Below are 21,997 nucleotides of genomic sequence, written 5' to 3'. Positions count from 1 at the left end.
AAAGGAGCCAGCTGTAAACAGCAGACCCTGGGGGCTTGTTTATGTGTAAACATCTTGAAAATCCAGAAAGTCAGGGAAAGGTCAGAAAAACAACAATGTGTCTTGTGACTTGGCAACATTCCACAAATGACTGTATAAAATAAAGCAGAGCGTGCCATTTGAAGCAGCCGCCATGTTTGTCTTGTCTTGTGTTGTCTTGTGTGTTCATTCCTTTGTTTAGGAAACACGCAGACCCCAACATCTGGCGCAGTGAGCAAGGGCCATGGCTCCACGAGAGCAAGGAACTGGAGGGGGAACACCCCGGGCAGGTAAATAAAGAAAGGGGGACCCACGGGAAAATTATGGGGAATTCCACCTCTCTGGCCTCTGAATATTTGCGGTTACTCCAGGGACTGTTGATGTCTATAGGAGTAGAAGTTAGTTAAGGAACATAAGACTTTGAAGCGATTATTTGCCCATGTTGAACAACATTGTTATTGGTTTCAATATCAAACCAAAGTGCAGTTAAATCGAAAGGAATGGTTACAAGTGGTTAAAATCGTGCGTTGAGCTCATCAGCGGGGGCAAACGATGGATGCCTCTGACTTTGTGGACTTTGTGTAGTTCCATTACTCAGGCATTAGAGTTACTTGAAACTGACTCAGAGCCTGGCGATACTGCCACAGGAGGTGAGGCATCTGAAGCTTTAGAGAGGAATGATCCTAGAGAGGAACGTATTTACACCCCGGTTGTTGAGGACAAGGAATTGGAAAAAGAGCTAATGCCTCCTTCATCTGAAGGAAATTCTGATTTGCAGCACATTTTAGAGATGTCACAACAGTTGTTAAAATTGCAAGGTACCGCTGCTCCTGTTTCTCCTATCTCTCCGCCATGAGCCTTCCCTGTTACCTTCCCTTCTGCTCCTTTGGAAAAGGACTTCCCTTTGCCTCCACCTCCAACCTCTTTGCCTATGTCAGGTCAGGTTTTCTCTGTGCCTCTTCCTCCTGTAGGAGAAAAGAAGGAATCGAAGGAAAAGGATGATCTCGAGGAATTAGATTTATTCCCAATAACACGGGCTGCTTTTGGCCCCAATGCTCAGTTCCCAAACGGTGGCCAGAATGTGACTTTTACAGCCCTACAATTTAAATTTTTGAAAGAAATGAAAGCTGCAATTTCTAATTATGGACCTCAGTCACCGTTTGTTTTTGGCCTTCTCGATTCCTTCTCTTTAGAACATATGATGATTCCTATTGACTGGGAAACGTTGGGACAGGCTGTCCTTGATCGTTTGCAATGGCTTCAATTAAAAAGTTGGTGGTGGGAGGAAGCAAGAGTACAAGCTAAAAAAAATGCTACCCGAAATTCCCCAGGACCTACTGAAGAGCAGCTTACAGGTTCAGGACAATACACCACTCTTAATGCTCAGGCAGGCCTAGATGATATTGCTCTCACTCAGATTAAAGCCTTATTTATAAAAGCGTGGACTAAGGTTGAAATATCAGGTAAAACTTCTTTATCTTTTGTAAGGATCCTGCAAGGAGCCACTGAGCCGTATCCAGATTTTGTAGCCCGTCTTCAAGATGCTGTATTAAAGACTGTAGGTTCAGGCCCTGCTGCTAAAATTCTTTTGGATACTCTGGCTTTTGCAAGTGCTAATCCCGAGTGCCAAAAATTGCTGCGTCCTCTAAAAGCTAGTGGAACTGATTTAGCTGAATACATTCGGGCTTGTGCAGGTGTTGGAGGAGCTATTTACAATGCTCAATTGTTTGCTGGGGCACTTTCTAAGGCTTTAAAAGGCAATTCTAAACAAGGCATATGCTATCAATGTGGGAAACCTGGTCATTTTTAAAAGGAATGCCGAAAAAATTAGGCTCTTCTGCTCTAAAAGAAAGAAGGTTGTCATCTGATATGTGTAAACGATGTGGCAAGGGCCGACATTGGACCAATGAATGCCGTTCAAAAACTGATAAAAGTGGGAATGTATTGTCACCCCTCTCAGGAAACGGGAGCCGGGGCCCCTAGGCTTGGGGCCCCAACAACTACAATGCAGGCCTACCCCAGTACCCAGAGAGCAGTGGCTTACAACATCAAGGAATGACCTCAAGTCCTCCTTAAAGACATCTTACCCTACCCCAGTTTCTCAGCTTTATGCTGCCACTAAGCAGAGTGCCGCTGCTGACCTAGCTATTGTCTAACCTTATACTTTATCTCCTAATAGAGGAATATATAAGTTGGCTACCGGAGTGTGTGGTCCTTTGCCAAAGGGACATGTAGGACTTTTACTAGGTCGAAGTAGGTTCAGTACCATCCCCCTTGGTATTATATAGTGAGTGGGTTCTCATGAGATCTGGTTGTTTAAAAGTATGTAGCACCTTCCCCCTCTCTCTTCCTTCTGCTCCAGCCATGTAAGAAGTGCCTGTTTCCCCTTTGCCTTCTGCCATGATTGTCAGTTTCCTGAGGCCTCCCCAGAAGCAGAAGCTGCTGCTATACTTTCTGTACAGCCTGCAGACCCGTGAACCAAGTAAACCTCTTTGCTTTATAAATTACCCAGTCTCAGGTATTTCTTTATAGGACTGTGAGAACAGACTCATACACAGCCCATTGAGGCTATCTGAACAGTAGCAGAGTAACTACCCAGGAAAAATGTCCAACTCATAACAGCAGCATTAGAAAGCCACCTTAGCTCTTGAAAATTTAACTTTTTTTCTTTGGAAATAATTTTGCTCCTCACATGCCTTGTTCTTTTGACCTAAGTTTATTTTCCACTGGAGATGTTGGCTCCTCTGCCTATGGGAAAAAGCCAGGTCAATGTGAGTTAGGGGTGAAGGAGCCCTGGGTGGAAATCTCAGGCATCTGAAAAATCGCATTCAATCACTCATCATCCATTGGCATAGCTGTTTAGGTCAAGCCTTCAAGCTTTGCCGTGCAGGAAGAAGCAGCATGAGGGGAAGACCCCCTTTGAACTTTAATTCCCAGCCTTGGAAGGGAAGGCTTGCAGAAGCAACCATCCAGATTCTGTCTGCAGGTGTGGAGTTTATGTGCTGGGGACTGAAGTGGGGATGGAGACAGACAGTAAACCATCATCAAAATGTAAATGTTATTTTGTGTTATATTAACAGGGAATAAATGTTTCATGTGTTGGGGCATAGGGAACAGAAAAAGTAGAGCAAGGTAGGCATGTCGAGGGAGCTTGTGGGGCAGACTAAGTATTAAACAGTGTGGACAGAGGAGGCTTCATTAAAGACATGAGAGATGAACTCAAGCTAGACTGATAGGGACTTGGGCAAAGAAAATGAGAAAGGTGCTGACCTCTGCAGAGCCAAGGGCAGGTCTGTATGATGACCTAAACTCCCCTACGCTCTGTCACAAAGAAAATGAACCCTGGCGGGGCACTGAAGAAGAACGACAGGGTTTTGTGCGTGTGTGGTTTTTCGTTGTTGTTGGGGTATTTTTGTTTTTGAGACGCAGTCTCGCTCTGTTGCCCAGGCTGGAGTGCAGGGACTCGATCTCAGCTCACTGCAACCTCCGCCTCTCAGGTTCAAGCGATTTTTCTGCCTCAGCCTCCTGAGTAGCTGGGACTACAGGCGCGTGCCACTATGCCTGGCTAATTTTTTTTTTTTTTTTTTTTTTTTTTTTTTTTTTTTTTTTTTTTTTAGTAGAGACGGGGTTTCACTGTGTTACCCAGGATGGTCTCAATCTCCTGACCTCGTGATCCAACAGTCTTGGCCTCCTGAAGTACTGGGATTACAGGCGTGAGCCACCATGCCCAAACATTTTGTTTTTTTATTAACAAAGCCTTGATAGATAGATGTTTCCAGAGCCATCTCTTTAGAAATCAAAACAAGACAGCAGGCAGGCTTGCCCTGTTTTTACAGCAATCGTTCCTGGAAACCACATTGGAAAATACACAGTGAAAAGTTGACCTTATTCTTCCACCGCTTTGTCCAGCCTGTTTCCCCACTTTTTTCCTCAATGTCAGTACCAAGCTCTAGAATGCCAACTGGATTTGCTTGTGGGCTGTGGGAATTGCAGAAACAGAGTCTCAAATTTAAATACTGATTGCTAGGATGTGCAGTAACAGAACAGAGGTGGCCCTTTGGCCTTCCTGAATGTGAGCAGGGAGAGTGACAGGGGAGGTGCAGGAAAGACAAACTCAGAGCATCCTGGGATTCTCAAACATCCACCAGATCCAGTGGACAACAGCAGCTTTCAATACTGTGGGTATGGGAGCTGAGTGGTGCTCTCAAAGCTGATGGTGACCGGACTTGTGGGGTCCAAAGGCCTAGATAATGGCCAAGGGCTGTGGGATTAAACAACAAAGTTAGAGACAGCCAGGAAAGCATGCTGGCTACACAGCACAACACCAGGGAAGGAGATCCCCCAAACAGAACACGAGGCCGCCTGCTTTTCTCAGCAACCCCACTGGGATGAGGGTGGAAATCCTTTTCAATCAGATATAATAAAACTTTGACTCAAAGGCTAGACATAGTCTAGAAAATGTTCCAAGAGAAGTTCCATTAAGTGCTTAAAAGAATCAATGTGGAGTCCTTTGGTGCACTTAAAATTAAAGAATCGGCAGGCCATTTTAAATTATATGTAAAGGCATTGTTGAAAAGTATGTTAGTTCCAAGAGCCTGTTCTCTGGTTATTCTTCAGGAGCAAATGAGTAGTCAGGGAAGCCTTCCTGAAGGAGGCAACACCAAGGAGTGGGCATTAAGGACAAGTATCCTCTTACATCCTCCCCATGTGAAGGAAATGCAGGCCCTGAGGTGTCAGATTTGCTTCAGTTCTCCAAGGGGAACATGGCTAGGAATGATCTCAGGAGTCAATGGCAGGGAATGGTCTGGACCCACCAATGCCATCGGTCAAGCCAGAAGCCAATGCTGATTATGGGCCAATGTCATCTGCCATGGAGTGCGCTGAGATTATTTGACTTTAGACTGCCCTGATTTTGTGACCATAAAAATCAATTTAATGAATTGCAGCCATCTCTTTTTTAAGGTAATTATATTATCTGATAACTCAGGGCCTGTATTTCCTTCACATGGGGAGGATGTAAGAAGAAGCTTGTCCTTAATGCCTACCCCTTGGTGTTGCCTCCTTCAGGAAGGCTTCCCCGACTACTCATTCTAAACAGTGCCCCTTCACACACAGTACACACACACACACACGTACACACATACACACCACTTATAATTAACTGAAATCTTATTTTCTCTCCTGCCACCCATCCCACTAGAATATCAGCTCCACAAGGTCAGGGCCTGGGTGCCTTGTTCATTAATATATCATCAGTGTCCTAAACAGTGTCTGTGTACTAACAGGTGCTCAATTAACACTTATGACATTGAATTAAAATTGCCTTGGCAGGGAGGTTCCAGCTGTTGCTCATCCCAAAGGCTGGTGTTCTGCCTCCTGTTCTGCCCTGAGAATCTGGCACCACTTTACCTCTCCTGCAAGGACTTCAGCACAGGCCATGATCCTTGTTCACACCTCCGGGCTTGACCTTCTTTGTTCAGTGTTGCCATCTCGTTTCCTTGTCTGCCAGCAGCTGCCGTGCTACCTGCCAACTTCAGTTCAGCTTCACTTAAGTTCATTTGCACCATTTCCCCTTTAACATTTTTTCCAATCACTTTTCATCACTTTTTGGTGTAGTTGTGTGAATTTTAACACACGTGTACATCCATGTAACCACTGCCACAATCAGAAAACCTTCCAAAACTCCACCAGGCTATCCTTTTGTAGTACCCTCCCTCCCCTCTAACCCTTGACAACCACTGATCTACTCTTCATCATGACACTTTTGTCTCTCAGAGGCTGTCGTAGCAATGGAATTGTACAGTGTGTAAACTTTTGAAGCTGACTTATTTTACTCAACATAATTCTCTTGAGATTCATTCGACTTGTGGTGTGTATCAGTGGTTCATTCTTTTTTATTGCTGAGTAGCATTCCATTGCATGGATGTAGCAGATTTTTGTATAACTAATTGCCCTTTGAAGGAAATTCAGGTTGTTTTCAGTTGGAGGTCATGATGAATGCAGCTGCTGTAAACATTCATGCATAGCTTTTGTGTGAATGTGTTTTCATTTCTCTAGGATACATACCCAGGAGTGGGGTCATACTGTAGCATTTTGCACTCCCTCAAGCAATATATGAAAGTTCCAGTAGTTTCACATCCTCCCCAGAACTTGGTATATCAGTTTTGTCATTTTTCTAAAAATTTAGCCACTGTGATAGGTTTGTAGTAGTCTTTCACTATGCTGCATTTCTTATGAAAAAAATTTAAAAATATATTCCATCACAGAAAACAACAGTGAATCCTGTTTGTGTGTGTGTATGTGTGTGTATATATATACATACATAGATACATATACATTATGAAGTACACACAATCATATGCAGAGATATGTACTAAATCATGTAAAATATATTGCATACTGTGAGGTTATGGTTTAAAAAATTGGAAGCCATTGAGTTGGCATTTCTGCTTTCTTCATAGTGACTAAGCAGAAACCTAAAAACCTTGAAGAAGCTCAATTCGCAAGCAAGGAGAAGAAACTGAGATTCGGGGCCAGGCGTGGTGGTTCATGCCTGTAATCCCAGCACTTTGGGAGGCCAAGGCGGGTGGATTAGGAGTTCAAGACTAGCCTGACCAACATGGTGAAACCCCATCTCTACTAAAAATACAAAAATTAGCCGGACATGGTGGTGTACGCCTGTAGTCCCAGCTACTCGGGAGGCTGAGACAGGAGAATCACTTGAACCTGGGAGGCAAAGTTTGCAGTGAGCTGAGATCGCACCACGGCACTCCAACCTGGGTGACAGAGCGACACTCCATCTCAAAAAAAAAAAAAAACAGGTTAGACTTCAAGGGTACCAATTGAAAACTGTCATGGAGAAGGTGAAGAGATCATCAGTGCTGAGAAGCAGGCTTGACAAAACTCACTCCACTTTTTTCACCCGTGCTTCTGTAGATACAATATGGTTCCATAACAAAATTGTTGGGACTTAGTCCCTGCTTTTCAATGAATATACCATTGAATAGTGGAGATATAAGGTAGACACAAATATGGCTAGGGGAAGCATTGAAAAATGAGTGTAGATGTCTTTTTCCTCGTTAAAAAAAAAAAAAAAAAAATTCTATGTAATGCATCTCTCTCCCAAGAGTATATATGTCATTTAAAAATAAAGAGGTCGTGCCATCTGTTGGTGGGGAAATGGGTACAGCTTCCCCTCATGCACAGCTGATGGGAGTGTGGACAGATTTGGCATTCTGGAGAAGATGCAATATTTAAATTACATACGTACTCACTTGTTGACCCAACACTTCTAATCATGGGTATGGCATACATTACAAAGTTTACACAGGAGGGCAAGGAAACACATACCAAGCTGGTCCTTGCTGCATCATTTAGGGACTCATAAAGTTGGAAGTTATCCAGGTATCTATTCCCAAGAGAGTGGATAGAGAAAATGTGGTGGATGAGTACCATGGAATACTAGGCAGCAGCTAGAAGCTATGGAATTACACAGGGATGGAGCTGAGAAAAGATTAAGCGACAGGATGAGATATGTACAGCACTTACATAAAGTAAAACAACAATACAAATTTTGCTGGAACACGTAAACAAAAAGTGCACATTAAGCATACTGTAATATTTATCCATTGAGAGAGAGCGAAACAAACAAGGAAACAGGAATAAATTTAAAAAAAATAAATAAATAAAGGAGGCTGGCTGATTTTTCAGGCTTGCTCAATGACTCTTAGCTTTGACCCAAAGGGATCTCAGTGCTGTTAGGCTTCCGCTGTATAACATTGTCTCACCTAAAGGGGCCTCAAGTGATTCAAAACTAGTTCTAGTAGGTCCAGTCATTCTGTTTGCAAAGGCAAGCTTCCCATCAAAAAGCTTGTTTCGTGCCTTGGTTCTTCCTCTCCCTCTGGCTGGTGCTCACCTGCTCTGAGAGACGGAAGGGTTCTGATGAGCCACACACACCAACACCTAGTGTGATGCACCGCTATCAGACAAACAGGCCACGTACCAGGAAACTGGACCAGCCTAAGGACGGCCCTGGCTCCAGCAAGAATCCTTGGTCCAGACAGGTTCTAGGACAGAACTTTTAGGATTATAAGACAAAGCGTGACTGTTTGGTCGATTTTTGGTTTTGCCTAAAGAACAGTTTCAAGAGGTTTTTCTCAGAAGAGAGCAGTGTGGTGAGGATTCCCGCACAATGTCTGTTACTCCCTGACTGTAGTGTGGAACGTGCCTTAGACAAAGAAAGTAAATTGCTTGCGAAACTCCCAGGATCTCATGGCCTAAAAAATAGACGGACTACCCTGTAAATCCAAGCACAGGCACATTGGGAAGGGACAAACTAGGGTACAAAGATAATGAGCTTTCAATTAGTTCATCTCCAGGGAAAATCTGGATGAGAATACTTCTAAATCTATAATTTTGGCCCATTACTTTATTGCATCCCTCAGAAGACTGTTGGGCAATAATGCATTAGAGAGTTTAGCACGGTGATGCAAAAATTGTAAGTGCTCAACATATTTTAGTTCCATTTCTTCCCTCCATACCTGACACACATTGCAAAGTGTGCACGAAGAGCACAGCATTTGTCCTCAAAGCCTGTATGTCGCTTAGCAGAGGAGCTACAAGCATGAACAGTTACCTACAGCGTGTCCGTACCTATGTAAACTAGATTATTTTCCTCCACAATTCCAGGTTAAAAAAAAATTGCTTTTGAATGTATTTGAATATATTTAATTTTTGTCTTCTTTCCTTTTCCCTCTCTGAGATTTATAACTAACAGACTGAAACGGGAGAGTAGAGAGCATGTGAGAGTCACTGAGCCAAAAACCGGAGAGTTAACAGTCAGTTAACTTCTGTTGCACTGGTGCAGAAAAATAGACTGGCTCTGAGGTTGAAGAAACAGTCTCTGTGAGTTTCCAACAACCACGCCTGTCTTACATCCAAAGCTGCATTCATTTCCCACCCTGTACTCCGCTCTTATACTCTGTTGGATTGATTGGGTAGACTCCAACTCTCCTCGACAATTTTGCAAAAACTGGCCCCAGTTATAATTATTTAAAGGAATCTTTTTCCCATGAAAATATTTTCTTCACTTTTTCTGAACTGTCCTGACATTTCCAAGATCCTACTGTCATACATCTGGAAAACTAGTGAGTATTATCTTAAACCACTTCATAGCCATACCTTCTGGCTGCTAAAGTGAGGTTCCCAAGCCAAAGTATCAATGCCATTGTGTGCAATTTTTACTTCTTTTCCTGTTTTCACAGTAATAGGAGCTGTAGTCTGGAAGACAAAGAGCCTTTGGTACCGCAAGCCCTATCATCTGTGAGAGTGGCGCAGTGAAGGCCTAGAGATTCATGACCTAGGCCCTGTGAAGTCAAGTCTTTTTACCAAGTAAAAAGATTGGCAATAAAATATTTCCACATAGTACATGACAGAATACTTGTACCCATCTTATTTTATTGGACATTAATTGCACTTATTAAGGCACATGTACCTTTAAAAAAATTAAGGAAGAAAATAGAGAAAGGACTGGTGTGCGGCTGAGGAAGAAAAATGTGTACTGCATTCTTTAGATGAAGCAGAAATCGATCAGCAACTTAAAGTCGCAATCTATTCAATCTTTCAACATTGCAAATTAATTCTCATTTGGCTTGATTGTTTGCATTGAAATGTAACTTCCGTGTTGGTTCTTAGAAATTAAAAAATATAGAGATTAGAAATTTGGTTGATGAAAACCTACAGGAACAAAAAGCATGCAGCCTCGGCCTGAAATGTAGAATGGACAAATAAAATGTTTACAGTGCAATATTTTAATGAATAATCCATAGCAACAGTTGAAATAAAGTGATGCATTGGACTATATTTGCTACAACATAAAATGAAACTTCGTAACAAGATTATGAAAGTGATTTTTATTATTTTGGTAATGGTGTCCCAGTATAAGTAATGAGATACAATTTTTTTTTAAATTTGGTATATCAAACAGTAAAAGCTATATATAAATGTTGTTTCCCCAGAATATATTTTGGTTACAACTATGCATCATAGCTATTATGCACATACTAAAAGCATTCATGATAAAGTACAAAAATAAGAAAAGATTAAATAAGAAGGTATCCTTGAGTTATAAATGTCTACTAAAGTATACCTTTTAATCACACAGTTGTGTCGCAGCTAAAAACACACAAATTAACACATACTGCTATGCAACTATTTGATCTAATATAGATCTACTAGAAAAATATTAAGGCTGTAGTAACACTTCACAGGTAAAGGCTAAGTTCTGGGACATGAAAGCTTTTAGAAAATTCACAAAACAAACCTGAGACATCTTTTTGTTTTGGAAAAAAGCAATTTTCTTACAGAGTCAAAGCTTTGACATACAAATGAAGCATTTAATAAACATTCTACTTTAACTATTGCAATAACCTGGAGTAAAACTTCTGACTTTAATGGTTGTCAGCAAATACATTCGCTCTCCTGTAGAAATACAATGAGGCTTTCTGATTAAAGCAGTAATCTTATTTCTCCAGCCTCCAAATTCAGTTATTTTTATTCGTTTTTTGTTTCCTTTCCTTTCTTTAACTAGATTATAAACATACTAAATAAGCCAGGTAACCTCCAAGCACCTTACTTTCTTCTGTACAAACACAGCTTTCCTTTTGCCGCAAGCATCTGATGACGACTGGGCCTACCTACATAAAAACAAATTGCAGCACATCTGGACCTGGTTGACGTCATGAGGCATCCAGATTGGTTCATGATTAATTTTGCTGCTATACATTTCTCAGTCTAAAAAAATAGGCTACAGCAGCCCAGATTCACTGTCTCAGCCTTGCTGGGCCATAATACTTTGGAACGGCAAGTGCCAAAAAATTTAAATGTATTGGGCAAGCCTGATTTCTGTAGTTGACTTTAATGCCTTTAAAAATACTGGCATGATTTTTTATATTCAAGAAGTACAGCTATGAAATTTTAAAATAAAATTACATGAAATTTTATAATATTCCAAACCACAAAACAGATCTGCTATGTTGTAGACTTTTTTAATAGCCTATTTGAGATTTAACTCTGCTACGCCAAACATCTTTTTTCTAAATGTTCATGCTTTGAATTTTGTGCTCCAAATTAATTTTAATTAGGAATGAGTGGGAAAATGTTTAACCATCTTTCCTTCTTTTCAGTCTTTCTCTCTTTTCTCTTACCATCACCCACCCCCCAACACACATACACACAACTATCATAAACTCCCTTTTTTAAAATTTTGGTACAAAGATTCCAAAAAGCTAAACAAAATGTAATAAGCACTTAGCACTTAGGACACTGTAGAACTTCCTTTGGAAGTTTAATTGCAATGAAATTTAAAACTTGAGACTTCAGTTCACTTTTCTAAATGTTAATGCATACATTTCATTTGAGCTTTATGCTTTGCCAGCTACCAAAGTAACTGCTATCTTAAAAAACACAACTGACCTCACCTCCACGGTCTTTTCCAAACAGCTTCCAAGACTATCTTCTGATTCTGACTTTCCACAAAGCAGACATTAATGTTAACTTTCAAAAAATCATCTAGAAGAGAAACTTGGTCAGTTGTAATGGGAATTCTGTCCCCAACTCTTGTCACCTCGTAAAAAGAACATCCAGGTAATTCATGGCATTTTCCATTATTCATTGGGCAGACACAGCTTACATTTCTCTGCCTTCCACAGGATAATGGTCAGATTTCCACTAACTTCAACTGGAACTCGATAATCAGAATGGTTTTAAAATTTAGTTAAAATTTAAGTATGCCATGAATTTGGAATTTTAACATATTAACTAGGTTATTTTCAAAACGAGATTCTGTATTATAATAGAATTTCAATAAAGACTGTATAAAAATAAGATCACATCTTAGGATCTAACTTTGAGATTTGCCAAAATTTGGGTGAAGAAGAGACCCTGCTTCATTTCCATGTCAAAAATAGGTGGTTGATTTAATTAAGCTCATTTTTAGCACACTTGGTTGCATTGGTTGTACTTTTCAATTTGCAATATTATGCAAGACATATATTATTCAACCTTTTCCTGAACAAGATAAAACTACTATACTGCTTATGGACAATTAAGTAATATATTGCATACTATTGGTGACTTTTTTTAACCTATGAGACTTACTGAAATCAGTACATTACAGTCACATAATTTAAAGCTTGATTGGGCTGGTAATCTTTTTTTTTTTTTTTCTTTGCTCATAATTGAAAATCTGTACTTTGGCAAGCAAGAGAGGTACAACGTCAGCTTGGAGTTTTACAATTTAACAATGTATACTTTAAAATTAATGATAAATCATGGAACCCCCACTATACTCACTAATTCAACTATTGATTTCTTTTTGAGCAACTGACTTTATGATCCATCCTTAAAAGTAAGGAAGTATACCAGGAGGCAAAAGGATAAATCCACCCATAAATACTAGAGTCTAAGTTATTTTCCTGAAAAGGTGAGAAGGAAATTTCTGGTCTTTATCTTTTCCCTTATCACCTTCAATCACACACCTTACACTGAAATTACTTGTGTCTGTCTCTTCAACAATATATTCTGAAACTTTGTTTAATATACTTTTTGTCTATTTCTGCATATGGGAGACCAATCTTGTATTCTCACCAAAAATGGCCTGATTACCAAAATACTTCTTCATTCAATAGTTTTGTGTAAGCGTTTGGGTGTATGTGTCTATATGTGCATTTTAACTCCCAAGAATGCTACCTTCAGAAATAACCAAGATACGGTATACATATAATAATTCATTGGACCCTTTAAGTCTTTGACTCAAAAAAATCTCCCAGAAGCTCCTGTATAGCCTACTACTCATGAAGAACCACTGGGTATGGAGCACACCTCACCTGACGAACAGTTGGTTTATGCTCACCCTCAAGGCTAATTGAGAAGCAGCACAAAAGAGGAACTAGAAAAAAAACTGAATTTTACTCCCCATCTCTGAAGATGTGAGTATTTCTAAAATTTGAGCTTGCCTCTTGCTTCTTATTGGCAAGTTTCCTCAGCTTGTAACTTTTGGACAGCACTATCAAGGAGCTCCATGGACTCTCTGAGAGTGACGTTGACTTTAAATGACTTGGGTTTAATGGTCAGACCATAACTGAAATTCATTTCAGGGCCATTTGGGTTGGCCCTGAAATTGCACTGGTGAGCCAGGATGGAGATGAAGAGAAAAAGCTGCATCTTAGACAGTTCTTCACCGATGCACCGCCTTTTGCCCACTGAAAAAATCATCACTCTGCTGGTCAGGTCCTTGTTGATGAGGCCATCCTTGTCCAAGAATCGAGCTGGATCAAAGTTCTCTGGGTTAGGCCACTTCACTGGGTCATGATTCACAGACCACTGGTTGACAAAAATCACAGTGTCCTTGGGAATGTGGTAGCCCAAGACAGAGGTGTTGGCATTGGTGGCATGAGGAATGGTGACAGGCACAAAGCTGGAGAAGCGCATGGCTTCATAAAGGAAGGCCAGGACATAAGGCAGGTTGGGCTGGTCATCCATACAAGGTAGACGGTCCCTCCCCACGACCTGATCCAATTCTGCCTGCACTCGGGCCTGCACATCAGGATACCTGTTTGGTGTTTAATGTGGAGGGAGAAAAGCAAGTGACCAAAATTCTTATTTCATCTAGAAAGCACATTATAAATTTATTTTAATTCTACGTTTCCTTAAATAGGCTATCTAGCTCAGTGACTAAATTAATATTTCTGGGGAAAAAAAAATCTAAAACAGCTTCCTAATTTCTCACTAAATTACAAGACGGACTTTAGGAATTATATTTCCTGTAATAGACCTTGCGTGATTAACACTCTCTTTCCCATTATAAGTCAAAAAACTCTAAGTTTTCCCAGCCTCAAAAAGCACAGTAGTAGATAAGGCCAACTTTTCCCACTGGGTACTGCAGGGACAGTGCCCAGGGCCCACAACACTTTTTAGGGGCCCATGAAAATAGTTTTGTCTTTTACAATCTTCAGAACTAAAAAAACTCACTTTTAGGTAGAAGAAAATATTTTCACGCATCATTTAATGTATTCATCTTTATATCAGGGTAGTCATAAAATTTAAATTTTTAATTTTTTTATGGTATAAGGAATCTACAAAGGCAAAAGCACCCAGGGCCCACAAAAGTTAAAATGTGAAAGTAAATTTTTTTTCTCATTTCCCTGGACAATTCCAACAGACATGCTGTTCTCATTTTATACAAAGATAATTGGTGTCCTGAGGGATAAAGCTACATACTGTATTTTTTAAATTTAAAAGCCAGTTCCTAATGTTCATAAGATTATGGTACAAACTGTAATACTTACTCACTGTTGATGATGCAAACTGATACAATCTTTTTAAAAAACAAAATCTTAGTACAAGGCAAGAGACATGAGGATAACTTCTTCCCGCCTCATTTTAAACCCAGTAATCCATGCCCAGAAATGTATTTTCAGAAAATAATTTAAGAGGTACACAAATATAGGTCCACAACAGGACCTAAAATTCTAAAAATTAGCCAGGCATGGTGGTACACACTTGTAGCCCCAGCTACCAGCCAGAGAGCGGCGGGAGAACTGCTTGAGCCCAGGAGTTTGGGACCAGCCTGGGCAACGTAGTGAGACCCTGTCTCTAAGGTAAGTAAATACATAAAATTAAAAATTTTTTAAATGCAATCAAGGCCAATGACCAACGTAAAAGTTCAATAAATGATTATATATAACTATACATTATCGTGGCAAAATACTATGTAGCCATCAAAAATTACCAAAATAAGTATTAAAAGATTACAAATGTCCACTACCTTAAGTCAAAGTGTTAGAAGTCAAAAAACATGTAACTGATTGTTTGCAACTCCGAAAAAAAATGTATACACATATGTGATGAAATGGAGAGTTATTTTTAAAATCGCTTCTTCAACGTTATATTGCAGGAGTCTGCCAACTTTTTTCATAGAAACATGTATGCTGGGGAGAGCCAGATAGTATCTGTTTTAGACTTTGTGAACCAAGCCTTCTTTGTTGCACTGCTGCGCTCTGCCCTGTGTTGTAGAGTGAACGCAGCCATAAACAATGTATAAGTGAACGGGCATGACTGCTTCCATAAAACGTATACACAAAAAGAGATCGTATAATTTGCCAAGCCCTGTCATGCTCTGTTTTCACTAAAAAGGAAAAAGAAGTATCAGCATATTGAATTGAAAGTGACCCCCAAATGGTTTTCTTTCTTTTTGCCGCCTAATTGGAGTACTCGGAGAACTACTGCGGTTCTAATGAAAAAGGCCGTTTCAAAAGTTAAAATGCCTATCTGGGGATGCACAAAAACCTATGGATCCTATTCTGGGATTTCCTTTTCCCTGATCTCCGGCTGACTTTTCTTTATTCAGTTTCTGCCTCTCCCTCACCCACCATGGGTGTTTCTATGGTTTTAATACTAAAAAGCCATTTTAAGTGTAAACTTTTCATTTGTGAAGGTAGCTGTACAGTATCTAAGGAAATACTGACTGCAGAGGATTTGAATAAGAAAACAGCATTCTCTGCCTTCCAAACACCTTACTGTGGTGCCTGCAGATTCAGCATCTCCAACTGCTCACTTGTGCGCCAAGAAATGACACAACCAGGATTTCTGGTCTCTTCCGCAATCAAGATTTGCCTTGCGAAACATTTGCCCCTAGGGGTACTGTTTCCAGAGTAAATACTACAGGCCGCCCAGTTAAATATGGATTTCAGATTAACAAGGGCTAATCTTTTAGTGTAAGTATTCCCGTGTAAAACTTACTTTTCTTTTGCCAAATCTAGCAACCCGACACCAGGGACCTATTGAATCCGTGCGTGTCGGAGCTTAGTAGAGACCAACGTGGGCATCAGGGGGTCCGCTAACCAAGTCGAGCGCAGGGGCCAGAAACGTCTGCAGGCGCCTCCTGGATATCCCATCTGCCTTTCTGGATGCTACTCTGCACTCGTAAAAGTGATTGTCTTCTACCCCAGCATTTCTCAAACTCCTAGCGCGCAGGTTTTATAAACCTAGCACTGCCCGCTAGTTGTGGCCACCTTCTGAAAGCCTCTGTGCGGGTTACAGAAGCCCGCACAGAAGCCCGGGCACCATGGGCTTCCTTGGCCTGGAACAAAGCCCTGACGGGCGGCCCGCTTTTAGCGCCAGGGCTGGGCGGCCTCGGATCCACGCCGAGAACGAGCCGAGGAGAGGCCGCTGTGTTTAACATATTTATGGCGTTACCCTTTCTTTCGGAACTATTCCAGTTCTGCTTGTACTGCGCCAGGAAGAGAGATATCAGGGCTCATCTCCAGGCACTTAAAAACTCTTGTTTTTCCGGGGAGTGGAGGGGTCTTGCAAATGTGTTCTCACTCGCAAGCAGGGAAGGGGAGGATAGAGACAAGACAGGAGCTGCGGAGGGGTCGGGGCACCGCTGGGTGGGGCGCGTGCGCGTGTCTCAGCCCTCACTGTGTGTCCTTTGGTCGTCACTTTCCCGACGCGATCTTGGTTTTTGAGGGGTGGGGACCTGGAGCGAAACACCCGGGGCGCTGCTTGCAAACTCAGCATATTCTGTCTCTACTCCGCCTTTTTCAGAGGAGAAAAGACCTGGCCCACACCTCCCAGAGGCTTTACCTGATGAAGAGGAGGAGCAACCACTGCAGCGCGGTGGACAGGGTGTCCTGACTGGCGCCGAAGATGTCAGTGACAGTGGCCGGCACGTTCTCCAAATCCAGTCGCGCGCCACCATCGTCTGAGTCCCTGGCCGCCTTCTTTTCCGCAGAGAGGATAAAGGCGTCCATCATGTCGCGGGGGGCGGCCCCGGGCCGAAGGCTTTCACAGTGCCTCAAGAACTTATCCAGGACGAAGTTGCTGAAGTTGCGGTTGAGCTGCTCGAATTCGCGGAAGGCGGTGCGCATCGGGTTGGGGAAGTACTGCAGCCAGGGCATCACATCCACCAGACTGCCCGCGCCCACCGTGCGCCCAAACTCCTCGTTGTGGCTGAGCAGCTCACGGAACTCGGGGTCGTCGTGGCTGTAGCGGCAGCCGAAACACACGGCACTCATGACGTTGGCCACGGCCACGACGGTCAGCGGCCTCGGGTCGAGGAAGGCGCCGTCCGCGCTGCCGCGCACCAGCAACGCCACCAGCTCGCGCGCCTCGCTCAGCACGTGGCCCTCGAGGACTTGGCGGCTGCGCAGCTGGCGCGTGGAGAAGTTGCGCATTGTGCTGTGGGCTGCGCGCCGCTGCACCTTCCAGTGCTCCGAGTAGTGGCCGAAAGCCATGCTGCGGCCGCCGGAAATCACACGGAAGGAGGCAAAGGACGGCCGGTCGGCGAAGGCCGAGCCCTGCTGCACCAGAGCCTGGTGGATGGCGCGCTCGCCATTAAGCACCACTATGGGGCAGCTTCCCAGGCGGATCTGGAAGACGTCGCCGTAGCGCCGCGCCAGGCGCGCGAACGAGAGGTGAGACGCCTGGCCCACCGCCGCCGCGTTTCCGATCAGTGGCCAAGCAAACGGGCCGGGGGGCGTGGACCCGAGCTGCCGCCTCCGCTGCCTCAGCAGCCACTGGCCCACATGCACAGCGGCCAGCACCGACAGGAGTAGCAGGAGCGTGGTCTGCTGGGTGGACAGCAGGTTTAGAGGCCAAGGGTCCTTCGGACTGAGGCCGGTGCCCATGCTGGGGACAGAAAGGAGAAGGCGTGACACTCAGGGGTGCAGAGACAGGAGCGGGCGCCCCACGCCCGTACCCCAGCCTCGGGGGACTAAGTGCCGTTGGGTGGAGAGGTCGGAGCTCACTCTCTGGAGAAATGGCCAAAAACACCCCTTCCCATCCCCAACCCAGTCTCCCTTGGAGAAGAGAAGGGGCGTGTTTCCACCTCGCTGTAACCCAGCGCCAACCTCTTCCCCTCCCCACAAGGTGCGTAACGGTTCCTGCAATTTGGGGACAACGCTGCGGGCATCGAGGCGGTGGCGCTTGATTTCCTTTAAAGTGCCTACCACGCCATTCCCTACCTGCAAGAATCCATCTGAAGAGGTCGCGGGGCAGCGGCTCCGCAGACAGACTGACCTGCGGGGAGGTGTGGTTTCCAGTGGCGCGGGACAACCGGCTCCAAGAAGGAACTGGGACCTTTGCCTAGGGTAAGACGTCAACAGGAACCCGCAGGCCCGCCCTGGACACCTGCTGCCCCTATTGGGAGCTTTAACTCCCACTGGGGTCTCTTGGCGTCGTCAGTGGCAGGAGCGCTTGAATTGGGATGGGGACGGAGAAAGGTGCCTCGCTCGCCGAGCCCCGCTGCACTTGGGGACCTGGTAAAGTCGAGGTTTCCTCACAGCGCTGGGATTGAGACTGGGGGTCGGTGAGTGGCGTCAATTCCCACGCTCTTGCGGCTCTCACAGCTGGCGTCGCAGAAGCGCTCGCTCCCACCTCAGAGTCAAAGCGCGCCATCCCGCTCCTCCGGGTTTTAAGAAGGAGGGCAGCGCGACCTGGCGGGGCGGGGCCTGCGGGGGGCGGGGCGCGCCGTACACCACGCCGCTTTGACCCGGACTCCCGTCGGGGCGCACCGGCTGGCCTCGGAGCTCTACCAGCAGGCTTTCGTGGGAGCGGAGGTGGCCACGTTTCCATTGTGCGGTAACCGCTCTTCATAACAGCCACCTCAGATCGAGGCTCCACGGTGTCCCCAGAACTGCGCTGGGGACCACCTGCCCCTGCCGGTGCTCTAGACGTGGGAGCGCGCCCCACCCCCAGCGCACGACCTCCCTTCCCTCTCCCGGTCTTGAGCTTGCTTCCCGGAAAGCCAGTGTAGTGGCAGAGGTTTGCCTCACAGCGCCCTGCCTCAGAGCGCCCCTGGTTTGTTGTTTAAATTTTATCTTAGTTTCTCGCAAACAAATTGCCACCTCAGTGGAGGCTCTTTGGCATGCAAAGTTTTTTCCAGTTCTTGCGGCGAGATCCGTAAAAGTAGCCGCTCCCCCGCCCCGGGGCCCCGACAGTGCTTGGGAACACAAAGGCTCCTGGGGCGCAGCTGACCCTGAGATTTCCCGCGTAGAGGCCACTCCAGGTGGCGCCGCCCGCTGGAGGGCGCGGGGCCGCCCAGGCTGCGACGGAAGCCGTTGGCGCAGGGCGGGGAGCCAAGCTGGGGCGACTGGGGGGGCTTGGGGGAGCTAGCGGGGCGGATCCGAGCGGGGCGGAGGGTGGCTAGAGGAGGCAAATCTCCGCGTTCTGGCGAACCTTATCGGGTTGAAAAGTTTCTGCTGTCGCCTCCCCCTTGCGTGCCGAGCTGGGCTTTGCGTGCGCCGCTTCTGGAAAGTCGGCTCCAGTCATATCCCTGGGCGCTGCCCGCGGCTGCCCCTCCCGCGCTTCTCACGGCACCTGACACGCGGAGGCGGCGGCCGAGGGTGGGGTGCCGGCCACCACCACCCTTGGCGTGGGGTGCAGGCCGCCACCACCCTCGGCTGCGCACGCACAGTCGCGCCTGCCAGGCCAGCGAGGCAGACGCTTGGGCCACCACCCGCAGGCCGTGCATCGCGACCTCGCCGCTCACCCGCGGCTCTGTGGTCTTCCTGGTCGCGTGTGCGGTCGCGAAGGGGGCGATCCCTTTAAAAGGGAAGCCGGAGGCGCTCGGGCGGGGGTGGCTTCCCCCGCCTGGCGCGCCCTTTCCTACATGTTGATGCATAGGATTTTCAAGACAGCTAAGAGAACAAGGACTTCACAAGGCGGGGGGAAGGGCGAACTCGAGGGAGGAGGTGAAGTGTATCTAGTTAACCAGGTAGGAATTGTGCTGGCTTCATCAAAGGATAAATATAAAAGTGATGGGTTCACCACGGACAACCCTGCACTTTGAGCTCCACCCGCGCTGCGAATCTTGTGCTATGATTGACCTGTTTTACAGATGAATAAACTGGTGTTCAGAGAGGTTGCGTGACTTAACCCAGGTCACGCAGCCATCAAGAAGTGGAGTCAGGGCTTAAAGCCACGAAGTCCCATTCCAGATCCTTCACATAAGTTTACACGTAAGAGAATTGCAGATAAGAGACCCAAATGCCTTCTTTCCTGCCTTCCTTAAAAAAAACAAAACAAAACAAAACAAAACACCTGGGGCTGAGCTCAGTGGCTCACGCCTGTGATCACAGCACTTTGGGAGGCCCAAGCGGGTGGATCACTTGAGGTCTGGAGTTCGAGACCAGCCTGGCCAACATGGTGAAACCCCATCTCTACTAAAAATACAAAAGTTAGCCGGACGTGGTGGCGCACACCTGTAATCCCAGCTCCTCGGGGATCGGGGGGAAGGCAGCAGAATTGGTCGAACGTGGGAGGCAGAGGTTGCAGTGAGCAGAGACTGCTCCAATGCACTACAGCCTGGACAGCAGAGTTTAAGTGAGACTCTGTCTCAAAAAAAAAAAGCAGCTGGAAGAACTTTTTAAATAGTGTTTTTGTGAGAATAGCAGAGAAGAAATAGTATGCTAACCGTTTGCAATTAAATTGGTTATGAGGGAGGCCAGTGGACTGTGCCTCATAGCTGACCCTGGAATGATTGATTACATTGTAAAGAAACACAAAGGAGTGTCTGAAGAGAATCTGACTTGAGAGATTGAAAGCAGCAATCAATTTGCTGACCTGATAAAGAAATGTCTTTTTGTGTGGATTTTTTTTTTTTTTTTTTTTTTTTTTTTTTTTTTGAGATGGAGTCTCACTCTGTCACCCGGGCTACAGTGCAATGGCGTGATCTCGGCTCACTGCAATTTCCACCCGCCAGGTTATCCTGCCTCAGCCTCCTGAGTAGCTGGGATTACAGGCGTGAGCCACCGTGCCCAGCCTGTGATGGCTTTTATTTGGTATCTTTTGAAAAGTTTTCTGGAAATGATTTCACACACCATGATGGGGAACTTAGATAGTGATGGAGTTTTAGTTTTTGAGCAGTTGCATTGGTTTAATAATAAGCATTGGTTTCACAGAGCTGAGTTGGCCTACATAGCCTTTGAAATGAGTTTCATAGCAACCTTCCCATGTCCAGCTTTAGCAAGATCCTTGCCTAATAATTCAAGACTCTGGTGCATGCATCAGTCTCTCATAGACTTTAATTTAGTAGATGGGAATTATCTATGAGCTAATGCCAATCCTGAGCTGTTGACATTCCTGAAAGCCTTTATCACAATACCTCTGCCAGAATGAGAGCAGATGGAAATTGCCTTTAAGTAAATTCCTATTTATAAAAAGTATAAAACGAGGCTGTTCCTAAGATCTTCTGTGCAGCTCCTCAATAATGCCATCTAGTTTTTAGATCAACTAGATGCATGCTTTCCTGCCATCACAGATAGATCAGATATGTCCTGCAAGCCGTAGTTCCTTGGGCTCAGCTCTTTTTCTAGGACATGACTCAAAAATCAGAGGAACCAGGTTGGTAAGTGCTGTCAGAAAGATAAGCCCTTATCAGTTATGGCAAAACCAAAATGACTGGCTATGGTAACACCTCCTGCAGAGAATCTTCAAGCCTGGGGTTCCTAGGGCTTTATGGTACAAACTTCATTGAATGGCCCATCTGGTACCATGATAAGGACTTTGGATAAATCCAATGCAGCCTGTGGGCACCCCAACCCAGCTCAAGGCAGAGCCCTCCCTCTAGTGAGAATCTACGCAGGCTCTTTAATTATCATCACAACTTCTCAACCAAAGCAGGGACCTAAGGTCCAGGAATCTCCTTTCAATCAACACAGAATATGGGCATTTTGCCCTCCCAAATCTCAAGCTTGAATTGTTTGTTGCCAATAACTTTCAAAAAGAACAGCTAAGCTGGGGGATAGTTTAAAGTAAAGACAGGTTTAAAATACCTTGTATTGATTCGAAGGAACAACTTAAGCTTGTTTAAGCAGAACAGGAATGCACTGGCCCATGTGCAGAGAAGGTAACTGTGATGCTTCACAGGGCGCAAGGACCCAGGCCGCTCTACAGGCTCTCTGCCTATGCTGGTCTTTGC

General features: G+C 44.9%; 2 protein-coding genes across 3 annotated transcripts in view; one reads left to right on the top strand and one right to left on the bottom strand.

Moving 5' to 3' along the window:
• MORN2 (MORN repeat containing 2) overlaps nt 1-21,997 on the top strand; it is a 1,051,609-nt gene that overhangs the window by 211,966 nt on the left and 817,646 nt on the right. The gene's annotated exons all lie outside the window — the stretch shown is intronic.
• LOC126933548 (cytochrome P450 1B1) lies at nt 9,915-18,181 on the bottom strand. 2 transcript variants are annotated; one of them, XM_050753362.1, is made up of 3 exons: nt 18,097-18,181; nt 16,663-17,706; nt 9,915-13,627 (listed from the first exon to the last, which is right to left on the bottom strand). In XM_050753362.1, exons 2-3 carry the CDS (start codon nt 17,703-17,705, stop codon nt 13,042-13,044), a joined length of 1,629 nt encoding a protein of 542 aa, XP_050609319.1. In that variant the 5' UTR covers nt 17,706; nt 18,097-18,181; the 3' UTR covers nt 9,915-13,041. The 2 variants fall into 2 exon arrangements, with proteins under 2 accessions (XP_050609319.1, XP_050609318.1); XM_050753361.1 differs by having other exon boundaries at nt 18,042-18,127.

This window comes from Macaca thibetana, chromosome 13 (genome assembly GCF_024542745.1).
Source record: "Macaca thibetana thibetana isolate TM-01 chromosome 13, ASM2454274v1, whole genome shotgun sequence".
In the NCBI taxonomy this organism is placed as follows: Eukaryota; Metazoa; Chordata; class Mammalia; order Primates; family Cercopithecidae; genus Macaca; species Macaca thibetana.
The sequence above is the reverse complement of the archived record's forward strand: the minus strand, read 5'-3'. Positions and strand labels throughout refer to the sequence as shown.

Coding starts and splice junctions, on each gene's coding strand:
- LOC126933548 (XM_050753361.1), bottom strand. Junction 13,628..16,662: donor TTGCTCCTCCTCTTCATCAG/GTAAAGCCTCTG, acceptor AACACCAAACAG/GTATCCTGATGTGCAGGCCC.